This window comes from Lepeophtheirus salmonis, chromosome 2 (assembly GCF_016086655.4).
Source record: "Lepeophtheirus salmonis chromosome 2, UVic_Lsal_1.4, whole genome shotgun sequence".
Lineage (NCBI taxonomy): Eukaryota > Metazoa > Arthropoda > Copepoda > Siphonostomatoida > Caligidae > Lepeophtheirus > Lepeophtheirus salmonis.
The window spans coordinates 29,342,548-29,360,720 of record NC_052132.2 but is presented as its reverse complement, the minus strand read 5'-3'; the positions used below and the strand labels follow the sequence as shown (position 1 = coordinate 29,360,720).

Sequence of the window (18,173 nt, the reverse complement as noted above, 5' to 3'; positions counted from 1 at the left end):
GTAGTTGGAAATTATTGGTAGAAGCCGGGATGAATATTAAGCTAATGGGACTGTTCTGAGAGCGTATGGGGGAAGTGAGAGAAAGTCCCTAGGTGTGTAGGCAGAGTTTGAAATATGTACAATGGGCCAAATATTTATAAATTACATATTAGGTATACAATATAAAAAATAAATGTTGATGTATTAAATCTTGAGGATCGGAGGGCCCTACAGGTACCTCCTAAAAAAACCCAGTTATTAATCAAGTACAAGGAGAGTCTGAAGTCGTTGGTATGATAACAAGTCTTTGCTCACAAGTTCTTAAATAATCTTAACGAGTCTTTAGAATTATCTTAGAGCTCATTTCAAGTCTAAAAAATCTAATTCGAATTCCATTATAGTGCTGACTTCTCGCTCTAGAAAAACTTTAAAGACACATTCCCTCACATTGATACAGTCCCATCAATCCTTGAATAAATGACACAACAGTTACTTCTTCAAGAACTATCAAAGAAGTCATTATTTAACGTCTTGGTTGTACTTGTTCGCATCTTAAAAGAGGATACAATTAATCTTGGAATACAGACTTTACATTACTTGGAAATCATAGAAATTAAAATAAATAATTATCAGTTAGATGTGCCTCATAAAAGTTCCGTTCAATAAAGTCAATTTATTCAAATAATGAATTATATATTAGTATATAAGGATTTTTTTATTGTGACAACAAAGAATATTATAACTAAAATTATATCAAAAAATAGTCGACCTCTTAGTTAGATATATCATACAATACTTTAAATAAGAAATAAAGTAAAACATTATTAATCAATACACATGAAATATGAAAAAAATGTTGATGGGCTTTTAGATGAGATCCGCAACTAGAAAGAAAGAAGAAAGACATTAAAATAAAAATTGGTTTATAAAAGAAAAATATGATATTCAACTCACCATTCATTGGCATCTCATCAATTTGCGTAGAATAGTACTGTTCAATATCTCTCAAAATTCGAATATCATCATTTTTAACAAAGTTAATTGCAACACCCTTTCTTCCAAAACGACCTGATCTACCGATACGATGAATATACAACTCACGATTGTTGGGTAAATCGTAATTAATGACCAACGAAACTTGTTGTACATCAATACCTCTTGCCCATACATCAGTGGTGATAAGAACTCGAGATTGACCAGACCTAAACTCTTTCATGATGGCGTCTCTTTCTTTTTGAGGCATGTCTCCATGCATGGACGACACAGTAAAATTAGCTTCTCGCATTTTTTCCGTGAGCCAGTCTACTTTCCTCTTGGTGTTGCAAAATATGACAGCTTGAGTGATAGTCAAAGTGTCGTATAGATCACAAAGCGTGTCAAATTTCCACTCTTCTCTCTCCACAGCAACAAAAAATTGTTTAATCCCTTCCAACGTCAATTCATCACGCTTTACCAAAATACGAATAGGATCTGCCATAAATTTTGAAGTCATCTCAAGGATTTCATGAGGGAGTGTAGCGGAGATAAGTGCAATTTGTGTAAAGGGTGGTAAATAGCGATATACATCATAGATCTGCTCTTTGAATCCCTTATTCAGCATTTCGTCGGCTTCATCGAGAACAAGCATTTTAATACCACGAGTACGAAGAGTTCGCCGGCGAATCATGTCATATACACGTCCAGGGGTTCCGGATACAACATGTTGTCCATAATCCAGCTTTCGAATATCCTCACCCAGATTCGTTCCTCCGATGCAGGCGTGACATTGAACATTCATGTAGTCTCCCAGGGCTAGGAGCACTTTTTGGATCTGCACGGCCAATTCTCTTGTTGGGGAAAGAACCAGGCATTGCGTTTCTCTCATGGTCGTATCTGCAAAGAAGAAAGCGGGACACGCACACGCACACACACATCTCCCTCTAAATCAAAACTCACGGTGTCACTCAGTCTCACACTTACCAATGCTTTGCAAAATACTGATGGAGAAGGTGGCTGTTTTACCGGTTCCACTCTGCGCCTGTGCAATCACATCGCGTCCCTTGAGAATGGGCTTGATGGACCGCTGTTGAATGGCGGAAGGCTTCTCGAAACCATAGGCATAAATTCCTCGCAGGAGATCCTCACGCAGACCCATGGAATCGAAAGTGGGGATCACTTCCACATCCTCACTCGTCTCGAACTCGACGTTGGCCAAGTCTTCTTCCACTTTTCGAATCACTTTCTCCGTCATTCTCGATTTATCCTTTCCAGATCTACAAATTTGATAATAAGGATTGAGTATAAAGTGTAAACAAGGAGCGTGGATTGATGAGGTTGAGGGATACGGTACTCAAAAGACTCTAACTCATAGTCACTACCTTATTATTGGATACTCCCATGGATTCGAATGACGTCATACTCAGCTGACTCATAGAATGTAGCCAATCATATCATATTCTTATAGCTCCGGCACCCTAAAGGGCTCAAATAATGTAGAGCGTTTTCATTGACGTCATAAATCCCATCACAATCAAAGGAGACGCCATTTTAGGTGTACGATGTAGATAATTTTATTAAATAAAATGGACAAATCTCCAATAAACCTCCATGGAATGGCTTTATGAATAAAAAAAAGACATAACATCTGCATTGAATGCTTACCATTATAATAGTTCATTCGTATGTACAACACGGAAATAAGATTGTTTACAATGTAATAACATATTTTAATTAGATCTTAGGGTCATATCTAATATATCATTAATAATAATGAGCGATAAAATGTTTATAGACAGTAAGGCTTATGTCATATTTAGTGGTCCCATTTGCCATACCACACGTCACTTTTCCTTAATATTAATGGAATAAGGGTCCTCATTGTTACAAAACTTAGTTGCTTAGGCCTCCTAAATGGATTATATTAAAATTGTGACGTCACGTGAAAACGCTCTATAGCCTTCAATTGCCCAAATTAATCATGGAAGCTATTAATTTAGGAATAATACCTACTGCCTACTCCTTCTTAGGATTTGCAGACATTATTTTCTTTATACTATGGGAGCCAATGAAGTTGTATTTTACCCTTGAATATTAGAACTAATGTATTAAAGTATATCCTTCTATGAAGTTATGTCATCTTTTAATTTGATTAATTGGCCTTGCTCTACTTCTTCATAATGTTTGTATGCTCATTGGGATTTTCAATGAATTACTATTACAAACACATGCGTATGATGGCGATAAATCATGACTAATTATTAATAATATTGATAGAACCATTAAAATATGTAGAAAGAGTGATTCCTAAAAATAAGGTTTATTTTGAGTATATAGGTATATAAAGTAGGTACATAATATATTTAGTATGTTTGTATAATATAAATATGAAAATATTAATATATATATTTTTAGGTTTTTATATCTAAAAATATAAGTCTCATGCCATACATTTCTAATATTATTTAAAAAAAACTGACAAGTATGCAAGATAATATAGGTATAAGCTCATTGAAAGACATGCATGTATCAAATTTGGAAACTAACAAAAAAGGAATAGGAAGCAAATACATCGTTAAATGTAAGTGCAATCGGATAAACACATGCTGTTATAAAAAGTAAGAAGCACTTGATATTGTATTCGTAACAGGCTAACGAAGGTGGATCACCTTTTTCCAACTAAAAACTGAGTCAAACAAAGTAGAATTTCTATGGGAGTCTATTTATTCGATGATTATTGGGGTTCATGCGAATTTTAGGACTACTTGGGATTTCATGATTCGTGCAGGTTTTTGACAAAATTTCGGGGAATTCGTCAAATATATTGGATTCAGAACTATCAGTGTCTTCGGTCGTATCAACAACGTTTTCAGAAACATTATTCTCAGAAGATTTAGGACATATACTTTCGGGTGGGAAGTTACTCACATCTAAGGGAGATGTGATATCAGGTACTAGAGGAGGAACTGTATTTTGATTGTAAATCTCTTTAAAATTGATTGTATCAAAAAACGAAAGGTGGGAAATATTCCAGCCAGAAATCCGATCCTTTGGATTTCTTATCACGAGGCTTTTAATCAGTTTCTTGGCATTGAGGGATATTTTTGGTTCACTAGGGAAAAGTATATGATTTTCCATAATAGCATTTCGTGTTTCTTCTCGATTATTCCCCATAAAAGGAGGAACACCAATCATCATATCATAGGCTAAAATACCAAAACTCCACCAGTCTGCGGCATAGGAATACCATTCGCGTAATATAACTTCTGGAGGCATATAACTTGTTGTTCCACACATTGTTCTTGTTTCTCTGAGTTTCATATGGTTTTGACTGAGACCAAAGTCGACTAATTTGATATTGCCTCGGAAATCAAACATGATATTTTCGGGCTTTAAGTCCCTATAAAGGATTCCTTCTTCGTGTAAGTAAATCAAAGCAAGAAAAATTTGAGCTAAATAGTAGCAAGCCACAGGTTCCTCAAACACATTTTTCCTCTCTAGCCATGTGTATAGCTCTCCTCCTTGAAGGAATTCCATTAAATAACACATCCGTCTTGAGCTTTCAAATACATCATAAACTTTAACAATAAAAGGATGCTCCAAATTAATCATGATCTCCATCTCTGTGAGTGCGTGCTCAATGTCCTTTGAGTTGTCCTTAATTTTGTTTTTGTCAACAACTTTAAGAGCAAAGAGATTGTCCTTGGTTTCATTTAACTTGGAAACAAGATAAACACTTCCAAATCCACCTTTTCCGAGACAATCAATGACATTGAAATCCTTGATGGAGGGTTTTAAAGGTCCAGTTGAAACTTCACACCCACAGTCGTTTATTGGTCCAGTACAGCAAATAGATCTAGCAAAAGCTTCCTTTCTATATTTGCTTCCCATATAAAGAGGTCGAAGCTTCGACATCGTGTTTTCCAAAATATCCTTCACTCACAAAAAATAAATAAAGTAAAACTACAGACACAACAACAATTCCCAACGCTTCAAAAAAAAAAAAAAATTATTTTCCTTCAGGGCCGGTCAAAAAAAGGGTCAAAGCGAAGGTGCCTCAACCTGTGATTTCACGTCTAGATTTTTGTATCCTTAAAAACTTATTAGCCTATACAAATAATTATTATAGCATTTATAAATAAATGTATATTTGACTAATAAATATATCCTATGACAAAAATAAATAATAATTTTGTTGTACAAATAAGCAATATATAATAACCAAAAAACTACATTTTTGAATCCTTGTAATATCTCCTTGAAATTTTATGTTGAGAGTAAATATTATTAGGAAATGAAATAATTCGCTTTGTATAAACCATCCCTGTTTTATCACATGATATCATCTAATAAAAGTTTGAATTTAGTCAAGTATTGCATGGTTTGTTCATTGCCCTTAGAACTAATTATTCACGCCCTGTTCAGTGAATATTCTATTAAGATTTAGATGGCATTACTTAGGTATATGTAGGAGTGTCAGTCAAACAAAGAGTCTAGGCTCTATCATCAATATTATTATAGACCTAAGCATCAGAAAATTATATTTTGAGGGTAATTGTTTCATATTAACCTTGTACAATGCATTCAAAAATCAGAAGTTGTTTCTATTTTTAAGAAAATGTAAAGTTACCACAATTGTATGTGTATATAAGTACTTTGGTAAGTATATATTAAGAACAAAGAGATGGAGAACAAGGAAAAGTACCTTTGCAATTCCTTGTTCATTAATTATGATTGGCTGTTTATCACTTGTTTTTTGTTTTTTTAAACAAGAATATTGATACGTAATTAATAAAAAACTGTTAAATCTAAAAGAAGGGGGACTTAGACTCGATACTTGTGACTCGACTCGAGTCAATATTTTGATGACTTGCAACTCAATTTGATCTCACAATCAAATACTCGCAACTGGACTCATTGCTAAGACTTCCGACTCTTCCTGGACTGGAAAGTTAGTATATCTAGTAGGACATATAAAAGCCTTAACATCATGGATATTATAAATATGAACTTTAAATGAATTCAAAAGAAATTTGAAGACTAGAACTGGACTCAATAAAAACATTCAAGGACTTCAGGATTATATATATATATATATATATTTTGGAGGGGGGGGCTTGGTTCAAATTTTTTTGCTTCGCTGTATAATTTGATCAAATTACCACATTTCCACCCCTGCGGACGCCCTTGAATCATTTAGACTTACTACCAAAGACTTGAACTCGACTTGGACGTTCAGTATAAGTATAAACAATTTTAGAAGCTTATTTTGTTGATGATTACATTTTCATTTTGCAAAAAAGTATTTAATGTGTTTAAAAACTTCAAGGTATGAAACCCTCATAGGGGAAAATCATTTATTTAATAATAAGTATTTGTATCACTTCACACCCTACTTTTTAGAGAGGAAATTCCAGTCTGAAGGAATGTAATCGATCCCTTGGCATTGACAGTAGTAGTACACTATTGCCTATTGGTTTAGATTTCCCAATAGACTTTTTCTTTCTATGGTGTAGCTTCTTGCATTCCATTGTAACTGTTATATGCGTTTTGAACCCTCTTTCATCCTTCACCTGTAATAAATCACACACAGTGTCCACAATAAGCCAAAGGACATCCATAAAATTGTTTTTCTCCAATGAAAAATTGGTTTTTTTTAAGGGAAATTCATTTCTTAAGTGTTTTTTTCTCTCTTTTTTTTACCCACTATACTAGTGCTACTCTAGGTCGGTTCTGTTGGTGGTTGTACAACTACCAATCCATATGCCATCCTGCATTTCACAAAAAAAATTAAGGTATGGCCATGAATACATACACATGTACATGGTAGGCTACTAGTTACTACAACTACGAATTAATATTCCAAAAGCTGATGATGTTACTACAAGGCATGTTTTGAATTTATAAAAAAAATACACGCTCGGTAAAACCTGTCGATATTTTGGTTTGACCCAAATAAGATCCATATTAACTTGTATGCATTGAAGATTGAATCCATCCAGATTCTTTTCACCAATCGTTAGGACAACAACAAGTAGAAATAGATAATACATAGGAGGTTCGCCATGAAATATTTCTTTCTATTCATAAGTGTTGTTCTACTCGGAATCCCTCTTCAGTCTGCTCACTCCTTACCTCAATTTAATCAACAACGTACGTATCTACATATCTTTATTTCATCATTGATTTAGTTAGAAACACACACAACCCCCCGATTTATTGGTCATTGGTGCATTCAGTGTTTATTTATACCCATAGCTACTACAACACTGACATTGAACTCAATATTTGTTGTTGATCATCAAATCATATGAACAGAAAGAAAATAACCAAATTCCTCTGAAGTGTTACGTCATAATCAAACTTTGCAGTGGAATTTGAGAAAAATAAAATAAGTTTGTTGGTGTTTTTCATTTCAAGTAACATATTTTTTGGCCCCTTTTTTTTGTAATTTCATGGATGACAAAGAGAGTCAACAACACCTTAATGGGTATTAAATGTGAAAGTGAACCAAGAAAAATTTGAAACTTATTGAGTGAAAGTTTTTATTTTCTTTTTAGTACATGTAGCCAACTCTTCATAAAAGAGTTGGCTTTAATATTATTAAATCAATTTTATTTCATTTTTTTATTCGTTAAAAGATAATACCCTTATCACATAGATTATTTTATAATGTATCACAATTCATATAGAAAACATCATAATACCGTTAGAGCAGTGTACTGGTAGTTCTTCTATTAAAAATGCAACAGATGTATAGAGAAATTTAGGCCATTTTAAGAGATTTGACATATAATTAAACGGTGTTCCTTCAATACAAAATTAATATACTTTTTAAAAAGAACGTCATTGAAGTACTTAAATAAATGTTAATTTTTCAAATATGCCAATAATAAGTATCACTAGTATACGCTATAGGGATCCATGAACGGATTTAAATCATAAATAATTATGTATTACATGAATAAATTCAATTGAATCAATGATACATTTTTGATCTTTACAGAGCAATCATTTGCACCACCTCCACCTTCAGGATCAGAGCCTGGAGTTATAGGCTCTGTGACTGGCTTCTTGAATAAGGGCATTCAAAACGTGCAGAACTTTTTTAACAATGCAGTCTCTGGCGGAAATGGTGCACCAAGACAAGGAAGCGGAGATGGTTCCTCCTCAAGAAAGCGACCCATTGTGTTTTTTGACATTACTGCTGATGGAGAATATTTAGGAAGAGTTCATTTGGAATTGTTTAGTGAGACTGTACCAAGAACAGCAGAAAATTTCAGACAACTTGCAACAGGTTTGGCAACCTTATTAAATGTAATTCATTTGAATTATAATTGATTGCTTCTTTTTATTTTTAGGAGAAGCTGGCTTCGGATTCAAAAACTCTAAATTCCACAGAGTCATCCCTGGATTTATGATTCAAGGTGGAGATTTTACAAACGGAGATGGAACTGGTGGATACTCCATTTATGGAGAAACTTTTGCAGATGAAAACTTTGTGGTTCCCCATGAATCCAAGGGTACGTTTACATTAAACATAATATCAAAAAGGTTATTATTATTATTTTTAAATATTCCTACATAATTATAGGACTCTTGTCTATGGCAAATGCTGGCCCAGACACAAATGGATCTCAATTCTTCATTACAGTAGATAAAACTCCCTGGTTGGACAAGAAGCATACAGTTTTTGGCCGTGTTGCAGATTTGAAGTCATATGAAGTGGTTAGGAAAATTGAAGCTCTTGGATCAGATAGTGGAGAAACTGCCAAATTAATTGTTATTGCTGACAGTGGTCAAATCCAATAATCCTATTATATTTGTCTATACATAATTCATTTTGTACATTAATTACTTGGTTCTTGATAATGGTGTTTTTGTAGAATAAAAAATTCTTCCAGTACTATTAAGTAGTCTTTTATAATTATTAATAGAGTTGTACAAACAGGTAGGACTTATAGACAGAGATTGGTACTCAAGACTTGCGACTCGACTTAGATTTGAGTACATATTTTGAACACATAACTTAACTTCATCATAGAATCAGAGACTTGCGACTTTACTTTTTCAATGAATACACAATTTAAAGTATATTTTACTTTGTGTGAACTTGAACTAGACTCGATGAAAATATTCAAGGCCTTGGACAAGTGAGCAAAGATTTGAGACTCGACTTGGACTTGCTGTATAAGGATATTTTCATACCTATTATTATAGATACTCCACATCAAAAGGTCTAGACATTTAGAATAACTTACAATAGTAACAGTACATAATATTATGTACGCTCCTTAAATCATATTACATACTGTTATATAAATATCATATTAAATCCAAATCGTACACGATTTCCAAAAGAGAAATCCATAAAGCCTGTCCATCATACTTGAAATACATAGAGAATTAACTCATTATATTTATTTTCTATTATACACTTAATTGTGTAATATAAGTATGTAAATTAGACTACCCCGTTTTAGGGTTAACATTTGGTCCTCAATACTAGACATATACCTTTTCTGCTGCCTCTTATACAATTTTTGGCGTGGGTAAGCCATTTTAATTTTTAAGAACTAGCATTTACGGATCAAAATTGGACATTGGGTATATTTAGCTATGTTATGTTTGATAAAGTAAGGAAACTGCAAATAATTGAGCACATTTTACACCTCTTAAATTATTAGTAACAAGTTGCATAATATTTTTTATTAATAACCAAAATATGTACTAAAAGTATACATTTTTGACTTCTTGCATCATATTTGGAACGGTACATGAGGTTCCCTCCCCACCCCCTGCACTTAGACATTTTATATATAAATTCTATGGCTTGAAATAGCACTGAATTGAAGTTAGAGGGCCCTCAAGTAATTTTTGCCTTGGTCCAAGCCATTTTAATTTGAAAAAATGGAATCTTTGTGTCAAAGTGGCCAAAAACAAGGCAGAACGTATAATTTTTTTTTGTACAAGTTGCGATTTTGTATAAAAGATAACTTGTACAATCAAATTATACAAGTTACAACCAAAAAAGGAGATGAAGGATTTTTAGTACTTGCGATAAGGATATTGCAATAACTGAATATTTCACTATTTTTGTACAAATTAATAAAATATAACTAATTATTCTATTGAATATTATAAAGTTCAAATGCCCACAGATATATTACTCATTAATACAGTTCAATGTATTTGTAATAGATCAAAATGAAATGAATGTACCAATTAATAATTTACAATTAGAATGACCAATGTTGTAATTAAATAATGAATTTTAAGACGAAGAAATTGAAACTTGTACAATATAATTAAACAAGTTGCAATTAGTACATACATTCCAACTTGTACACAACCTACACATACATATATTATGTTATGAGTGTTAAAACCCTGTTGTGTGCCAAAAATGAGTATATAATTAACTCTTCACCTATTTTATATATTTATTATTTTTAGAATATACAATAAAAATAATTAATTTGAGTCATTTAAGAACTAGATAAATGTTAATTAGTAGAAAAAAATATATTCATTTCATTCTATTATTTATAAAATAGATAAATATTTAAAAATAATTTGTTTGCGATTAAATAAATATTCAATATTTCGTCATTTATTATTGAGAATACATACATCCGAAAGAAATCTTATTACTATTTTTGTTTTTTGTATGCTCAAAACTTGAGGAACAAATCAAAGAATGACTTTTTTACATTCATAAATAAAAGAAAATTGTAAAATGAACAATAAAATTTTTAGCTTAGATGCTTTGCATGCATTTTTATTTGCCCTCAACTGGATCTGGGAACTTTTCGTAGGAGGGTTCAACGCCCCAAATTTCTCTTCCATAGTCACTAATTGTACGATCAGAGCTGAATTTCCCAGAGGAAGCAATGTTATGCAATGCCATCGTGGCCCATTTTGTAGTATTCTAAAAAAAAATATATATATTAGTAAACAATTTTACAAAAATAAAAAAATACAAGTAGATATAGCAGATCAGCCACATCATAGCTGTACAGCAAAGTGAGAAAACGCACTTAATTGCTTGAGAATATTCCCTTGGCTACGTGAAAACTTTTTCCCCTCCACCGTAAGATCTTACTTTTGAGATACCACCTATTATATCTTCCCTTCCAATTTAATCTTTGGATTAATGGAATTGAAAGGGTAAATTCATGGAGGTTCTATCCTTAGTTAGTACATGTATTTCACTAGAAACCTCTTAGTGAAGGTTCAAGCGTTTTTTTTTTTGTTTTTTTACAATTTGAATCCAATAAATGTTTGTTTTATTCACAAAAACACGAACAAAAGGTCAACAAATGGCCTTTTGAACTGATCGTATGTCATTATTTATTAGTTCTTATACACCCTTTGTAGCAGGGGCGCTTGAGCTTTTACTCTAAGAGGCCTTTAGTATTATTTTATATGGTCAGTTATTGTCATTGATAAATTAAAAGAATCTTCAGCACCCCTAGCGAGCAAAAAAGTTTCGTCGTGACGAACTAAAATAGGGGGGGGGGAATGATCACGTGCTCATCGTTTTGCCACTTGCTTTATAATCTTGGGCTTACAATACGTAACACTTGATTCGAGGTTTTTCGTTTTGTTTGTTTGTGTTTAAAAAGAAAAGAGGTTGAAGTTATTTTCACTTACACAGAATGCTTCGTTGACTTTTTCTTGGCATTCAACATAAGAGTCAAAGTCGGCCAATGTTAAGAAACGATCGTACTTTAAGAGAATATCAACCAAGGATTGGAAGTTTCCCCCGAAAAATCCACATTGAATTTGGTCAATTACTTCTTTTAGTTCAGGGTTTCGGTTGTAGTAATAGTAAGCATCATAGCCTTTGGAATGAAGAGCATCTACCTCTTCAACAGTCATGCCAAAGATGAAGATATTTTCATTTCCCATTTCTTCAGCCATTTCAACATTAGCACCATCAAGTGTTCCAATGGTCAAAGATCCATTGAGCATGAATTTCATGTTTCCTGTGCCAGAGGCCTCTGTTCCGGCAGTGGAAATTTGCTCAGAAAGATCTGCAGCAGGAATAATCTTTTCAGCAAGAGTAACTCTGTAATTCTCAAGGTAAACCATTTTGAGCTTATCACCAACATCAGGGTCATTATTAACCTTATCAGCGACTTTGTTGAACAGTCGAATGATTTCTTTGGCAGTTCCATAACCAGGGGCAGCTTTTCCACCTATAATAATATTCATAAATCGACACTTAATGCTCTTAGATTTTATTTATATTTCTTACCCATCATAATCGTTCTTGGAACAACTTTAGCGCTAGGATCCCTCTTGATGCGATTGTACATAGTGATTGCATGTAGGATATTCAAAAGTTGTCTTTTGTATTCGTGGATACGCTTGACTTGTATATCAAACATGGAGGTTGGATTAATCTTTACACCACACGTTTTCTCTAAGTATGAGGCCAATTGTAGCTTATTACTCTCCTTAATTCTCATAATAGCTCTCAAAAAGCAGTCATCATCACTATATTTTTTTAATTTTGTCAATTCATCAAGATGGACAGGCCAAGATGTTCCGATTTTCTCAGAAATCAAGTCAGCAAGAGATGGATTACAGAGCATAAGCCAACGTCTTGGAGTAATTCCATTAGTCTTGTTTTGGAATTTATCTGGCCATAGTTTGTAGAAGTTTTTAAATAGACTGGACTTAATAAGCTCAGAATGGAGGCGAGCAACGCCGTTAACTGCGTGAGAGCCAACAATTGCAAGATGAGCCATGTTAACCCTTTTTCCACCTTCTTCTTCAATAATGGATAGAGCTTTCATCATACCCATGTCGTTATTGAAAACTTTGCCTACATGTTCCATATGACAATGATTAATGTGATAAATAATTTCCAAATGACGAGGCAAAAGTGACCCCATGAGTTCAACCGGCCATCTTTCCAAAGCTTCAGGAAGAATAGTATGATTTGTGTAGGCACAGCATTTACGAGTAATATCCCAAGCCTGAGACAATGTTATTGCATTGGAATTACATCTCTTAGATATCATTATTTAAATATACTTACAGTTTCCCATTCTAGACCTTCGTCGTCGAGTAAGACTCTCATCAGCTCAGGAATGGCTAAAGCAGGATGAGTATCATTTAATTGAATAGCGACCTTTTCGGGCATAAGAGCAAAATCAGTTCTGGAAAAATTACGAGATCCAAATTTAGATGTCTTAAATCGACGAATAATATCTTGAAGTGTGGCTGAGCAAAGGAAATATTCTTGTTTCAACCTCAATTCCTTGCCTTCAAAAAAATTGTCATTGGGATACAACACACGTGAAATATTCTCGGCAAGATTTCTATCCAACACCGATTGAACATAATCTCCATCATTAACTGAATTTTAATAAATAATATATTTACATAGATAAATATGCTTTGGATTAAAAAGAAAAAGGAAGGCATCTTACAATATTTCAAGTCAAAGCTTATGCTTGCTTTTGAAGACCAAAGTCTCATTGTGTTGACAACATTGTTTCCATATCCTGGAATGGGAGTGTCATAAGGCATGGCGTATACAATTTGAGCATTGACCCATTTGCGACCTCCCTTGCCATTGTCTTCAACGTGTCCAAAAAATTTGATGGGGACCGAGTATTCAGGTCTGGAAAACTCCCAAGGGTTTCCGTAGCATAGCCAATTATCTGGTTGTTCAGACTACATATAATTTCATGTTATATTAAAACAATGAGAGAAAATAAACTTCTGAAAAAAAACTAGATATTACCTGTTCTCCGTTGACAATCTTTTGTGTAAAAATACCATAGTCATAGCGAATACCATATCCATATCCAGGAATGGCTAGAGTTGCCATAGAGTCCAAGAAACAGGCAGCCAAACGACCCAGACCTCCATTACCAAGACCTGCGTCAGGCTCCATGTCCTCCAACTCTTCCATCTCTAACCCCATCTAAAATTAGGATAAATATTTTTACTATTGATATAGGTGATTGATGATAATTAAATGATATTACCCGATACATTGCCTCGTCACAGGAATCATCTATGCCCAAGTTGACCATAGCATTTTGAAGAGTTCTTCCCATGTAAAACTCCAATGAGATATAGTACACTCTCTGCAATAATCACTTGACAATTCAACAAGCCCTCATAATAATTTGGACAATAACACAATACCTTTGGGTCACTCTCATAGTAGCGCTGCTGTGTGCGAACCCATCTTTGAGCCATATAACTCTTGACAGTGTTTGCTAGTGCAAAATAATAATCCCGAGTCGTAGCAACATTCCTGTCTTTGGCCAGGGTACAGTGCACATGATTATTAAACTTGTTGGTCACATCCGAGACATTAGCCAAAGAGGCAATGCACCGAACGGAAATTTGTTTACGTCGCTCGTGATCTGAACTCATATTTCCTTGGCAACTGTGTTATCGCTGTCAGAGAAGAATTATCCCAACTGAAATTTCTTTAGAAACACGATTTTAAGAAAAAAAAGTAGGTTGAAATAAGAAAAAAAAAAGATATATACGACTCTTCTTCGAGCTAATCACTAGTTTACTAGACGGCTCTCGCATCTCCCTCTCTCTCCCTCTCATTTCACCCCATCCCGTCCTCCTCTATAGCTCTCGCTCTGCTAGTAACATTGCATTAATATATTTTGTTAATAATTTTCATATTGAACTTTGATCCTCAATCATCTGCAACAAGTACCCCTAGCATTTAAATCTAGGATTTTTATTCAAAACGCAAGTTTTGTCATACTACTCCATTTTCCTTTTCGTTCAAAAGGGTTGACCTTTCCAAGGACACCGCTCGCATAGTTATAGTTAGCTTTCATAGTTATATTAGAATCTATGGGGAAAAGAAAGGCAGTATTATCAATAGTGATGTAACTTGGAGAGAACTTTGAGGAATTTCGTCAGACAATTTACATCATTATTACTTTCTTTTATTTCACTTTGAAGACCAATGGAGTAGTACTAACAAAAATAACATCGAATTATCTTTATTAGTATTCAAATAATACATATTTGATATTATTTATGGATGTCTCATGAGTCATGACAAATAAACAACTCTTCCATCCTCGAACAACACTATTTTGAGTTAACTACATAGCACTTTTCTCAATCTATGATGCAACTTATTTCCCTCATCTAATGCATTCTCTAAATGTTATTGTGCTTTTATATTTTGGAATAGGTTTCCTGGATATATGTGAGTACTAGAAATAATGAGTTATTAGAAATTTAACTCACTATTAATAAATAATGTATTATATACTAATATTATTGTAAGCATCATTTCATGTTTCAAACTATGCTTTGTTACGTTAGGCTATGGACAAAACAAATAAATACCTTTATATATATAAAAATACTTTTTATAAGGCTAATCACCCTTCGAGTTGCATCATCAATAAAGTAAAGAAAATGTAAATTGATTGAAAATTGTAATATAAATATCAAAATCCACAGCATAGGTTACTAAGACAACTTGATTCAGCATGATTAAATGGCTATTTTTATGCAGATATATATACAATGTTAACATGCACTCTCTTTGTACGAATAAGAAGTACTGCTCACATTTAAGGCTTCTTTAAGGTTTATGCAGGTATTATATATTGAAAATTTACATACATAGCAGCGTAAAGACTCTTAAGTTCAAATAGATTCTTTATTACAAAATATGTGGCCCGTCAACTCAAAGTCAAACTGTGGGATTTTTCTCAAAAGTGAATCTGGATATCTATTTACTTTTTTAATTTAATTATCTAATGTTTAAATTAACAAGTTCTTTAGGGAGATCATTCTGAGACGCCGTAAAATGCACTTAAAGATCGACAAAATAGATAATATATATTTGAAATATCATGTTGGAACTAAACACTAAATAAAATATTAAATATCAAACAAAGGTTCGAAACTACAGTTAATATTACTAGCTATCTCAATCCATCCTGGAAAATAGAATATGCAGCCAGAGGTTTCCGCAGAGGATGGGCTGGAGGGATTTTCCCTTCCCCCAATTAAGGATTTTTTGCTTTTTCTCTAGAAAATTTTATTTTCCTCGAAAAAATTCAATAATTCAAAAAATTTAATTTTCTGTTAAAAGCTTTGGATTTAGAAATTTTTCTGAAAAAATGTAATATTTGAAATTTTTACAAAAAATTTTGTCAATAGCTGTCGATTATTGAAATTATTTTCCACGAAATTTAATATTTGATTTTTTTGAACTATTCTGGGAGTTTTTGGTACTTTTATTTGTAATTTGCGGTGCCTCCAAAGGAATGATCAAAATAGTGTATTAATAGATGACTTGTTTGAGAATACGTGTGTAATCCAGACTCACTTTTTTGTGTGTGCCACGAAACACATGAATTTGTAAGTGTCAGAGAGTTCATTTCTATATTTTGAAAATTATGAGTTGTGTCTTAATTAAATTTTCATATGAAAACTTAGTTATAGATATCCATTAAAAAAATTAAATAAATTAGCGTTCAAACAGTTTTTGAAGTGACTATAAAGTGTTTATATATATTTAGTATAGAAGTACAAAGAAAATGGATAGCTCATTCCTCACACTTTGACCCTAAAAAAATTTAAAAAAATGATGATTTTATGATATGTGTGAAGTTTAATAAGAAACTCAAATAAGAAATCTCATGTACTAAAGTTCGTTGACAGTAACTAGGGTTCTAAATAGAGTGTATTTTTTAGCTTGCGAGTATTTTTGCCGACCTGAACAGTGCTGTTTACCTTGTTAAGCTGTTATAATTATTATTTCATTATTGAGGAGTGAACATCTAAGGTCAAGTGTAACCACCTGTGTGTGTGTGCTCAGTGATGAAAATCCTGCGCATAATGGTCATGTTAAAAACACAACAACTAAAAATCAACATGGTAACCCTGACAATTTGAGGAATGTTAAGGAGGAGATCGGCTATAATCAGCTGTAACAAGGGAGGGGAGGGAGAAAGAAACAAATAAGTACATTGGCAAGAATTACTCCGATTTTAATTCCCAATTCTACTCTGAGCCCAACAAGGACCTACAATTATAACTTTGCAACAAATCCTCAGGTTCAGTCTCCATCGTTTATGCACACATAAGAATTATTAATCAGGTTTTGAATATAATTGAATCTATTTTGGAAAGGATGTTCACAACTCAGGAATTAAATAATTATGATAACTACTAAGGAAAATTAAATTCTTTCTTCTGAATACCAATTCCAAAAAACAGGCCAGTTAATAAATTTACAGGAGTAAAGTCAATTTGTGTGCTCATGAATGAATGAGGGTAAAAACCAAAAAAAAAAAAAACCCGTAAATTATTGTGGTAATCCTGACAATTTGAAGAATGTTTAGAAGAACAGCATCTCAACTGTCATGAACTTTTATTAAATTAGCTAATAGCTGTGAGCAGTTCTGATAGAATGGAAAAGAAGTAAACACAAATTTTACTTCATATATAGTAAAAACATTGGCAGGGATTACTTCGAAGTCGATCTTAAGCTCTAGTCTTAGTCCAACAAATACTTTTTATCATAACTTATTGTATAGCGAAGAATGGTTAAAATATTCCTACATTATCTTACTCGGTTTTTATCAAGGTTGAACGACTTACCGAATGATCAAATTTGAAGAAAATGATCCAAGCCTGGATCATTTTTGTCTTAAAATGGCATTGCTCTCAGTAAAGGCATGGGAAGGGTTGACGATATGAATCTTTCATATCTTCATGTCCTCTAAATATTGAAATCATATTAGCGTCTTAATTAAAAAATTGTTATTGTCAAGAATGGCATTCAATATAATGTAGGACGTCAAAAAACAATTCCTTCGTCATCATCAAGACCTCCCCCCCCCCCCCCCCCCCACACAAAAACGACAACTCAAACTTTTAAAGTGTATAATTGTGATGGAAATTTCCGAAGTTTGATTAAAAATTAAATAAAAATGCTTCGCAATTTAAAAATAAGCTAATTTTATAGCTCGTAGTAATATAAGATAAAAAAATATTTGCATTTGTATAAAATAAAATGTGTATAATATAGGTAGTTGAATTTTTTTAAATGTAGTCATTCTCAGACTTATTGTAAGTAAAATTCCAATATTACTTACTTTTCTTATGAAGAATTGTAACATGTTTTAAACAAAATATTATGCATGTATCAAGAACAAATAAATATAACAATTATATTTAACTTTTTAACA

The 18,173-nt window shown here is 32.9% G+C and overlaps 4 protein-coding genes across 4 annotated transcripts; 1 reads left to right on the top strand and 3 right to left on the bottom strand.

The window, feature by feature from the left end:
- Positions 1 to 632: 632 nt before the first annotated feature.
- On the bottom strand, positions 633 to 2,329 carry LOC121113703 (eukaryotic initiation factor 4A-III). The gene is made up of 3 exons (XM_040707552.2): positions 1,939 to 2,329; positions 934 to 1,851; positions 633 to 863 (listed from the first exon to the last, which is right to left on the bottom strand). The coding sequence occupies exons 1-3, from the start codon at positions 2,207 to 2,209 to the stop codon at positions 847 to 849; spliced, it is 1,206 nt and encodes a 401-aa protein (XP_040563486.1). The 5' UTR covers positions 2,210 to 2,329; the 3' UTR covers positions 633 to 846.
- A 929-nt stretch (positions 2,330 to 3,258) lies between these two features.
- Positions 3,259 to 5,837, bottom strand: LOC121113704 (ribosomal protein S6 kinase beta-2-like). The gene has a single exon (XM_040707553.2). It carries the CDS (start codon positions 4,867 to 4,869, stop codon positions 3,664 to 3,666), a length of 1,206 nt encoding a protein of 401 aa, XP_040563487.1. The 5' UTR covers positions 4,870 to 5,837; the 3' UTR covers positions 3,259 to 3,663.
- LOC121113705 (peptidyl-prolyl cis-trans isomerase A) lies at positions 5,787 to 8,860 on the top strand. Its single transcript, XM_040707554.2, has 5 exons — positions 5,787 to 6,749; positions 6,824 to 7,107; positions 7,961 to 8,251; positions 8,316 to 8,477; positions 8,549 to 8,860. Exons 2-5 carry the CDS (start codon positions 7,020 to 7,022, stop codon positions 8,764 to 8,766), a joined length of 759 nt encoding a protein of 252 aa, XP_040563488.1. The 5' UTR covers positions 5,787 to 6,749; positions 6,824 to 7,019; the 3' UTR covers positions 8,767 to 8,860.
- Positions 8,861 to 10,545: 1,685 nt separating this feature from the next.
- On the bottom strand, positions 10,546 to 14,744 carry Glyp (glycogen phosphorylase). The gene is made up of 8 exons (XM_040707555.2): positions 14,128 to 14,744; positions 13,965 to 14,066; positions 13,718 to 13,900; positions 13,401 to 13,647; positions 13,007 to 13,326; positions 12,218 to 12,944; positions 11,611 to 12,158; positions 10,546 to 10,885 (listed from the first exon to the last, which is right to left on the bottom strand). Exons 1-8 carry the CDS (start codon positions 14,359 to 14,361, stop codon positions 10,736 to 10,738), a joined length of 2,511 nt encoding a protein of 836 aa, XP_040563489.1. The 5' UTR covers positions 14,362 to 14,744; the 3' UTR covers positions 10,546 to 10,735.
- Positions 14,745 to 18,173: the final 3,429 nt, after the last annotated feature.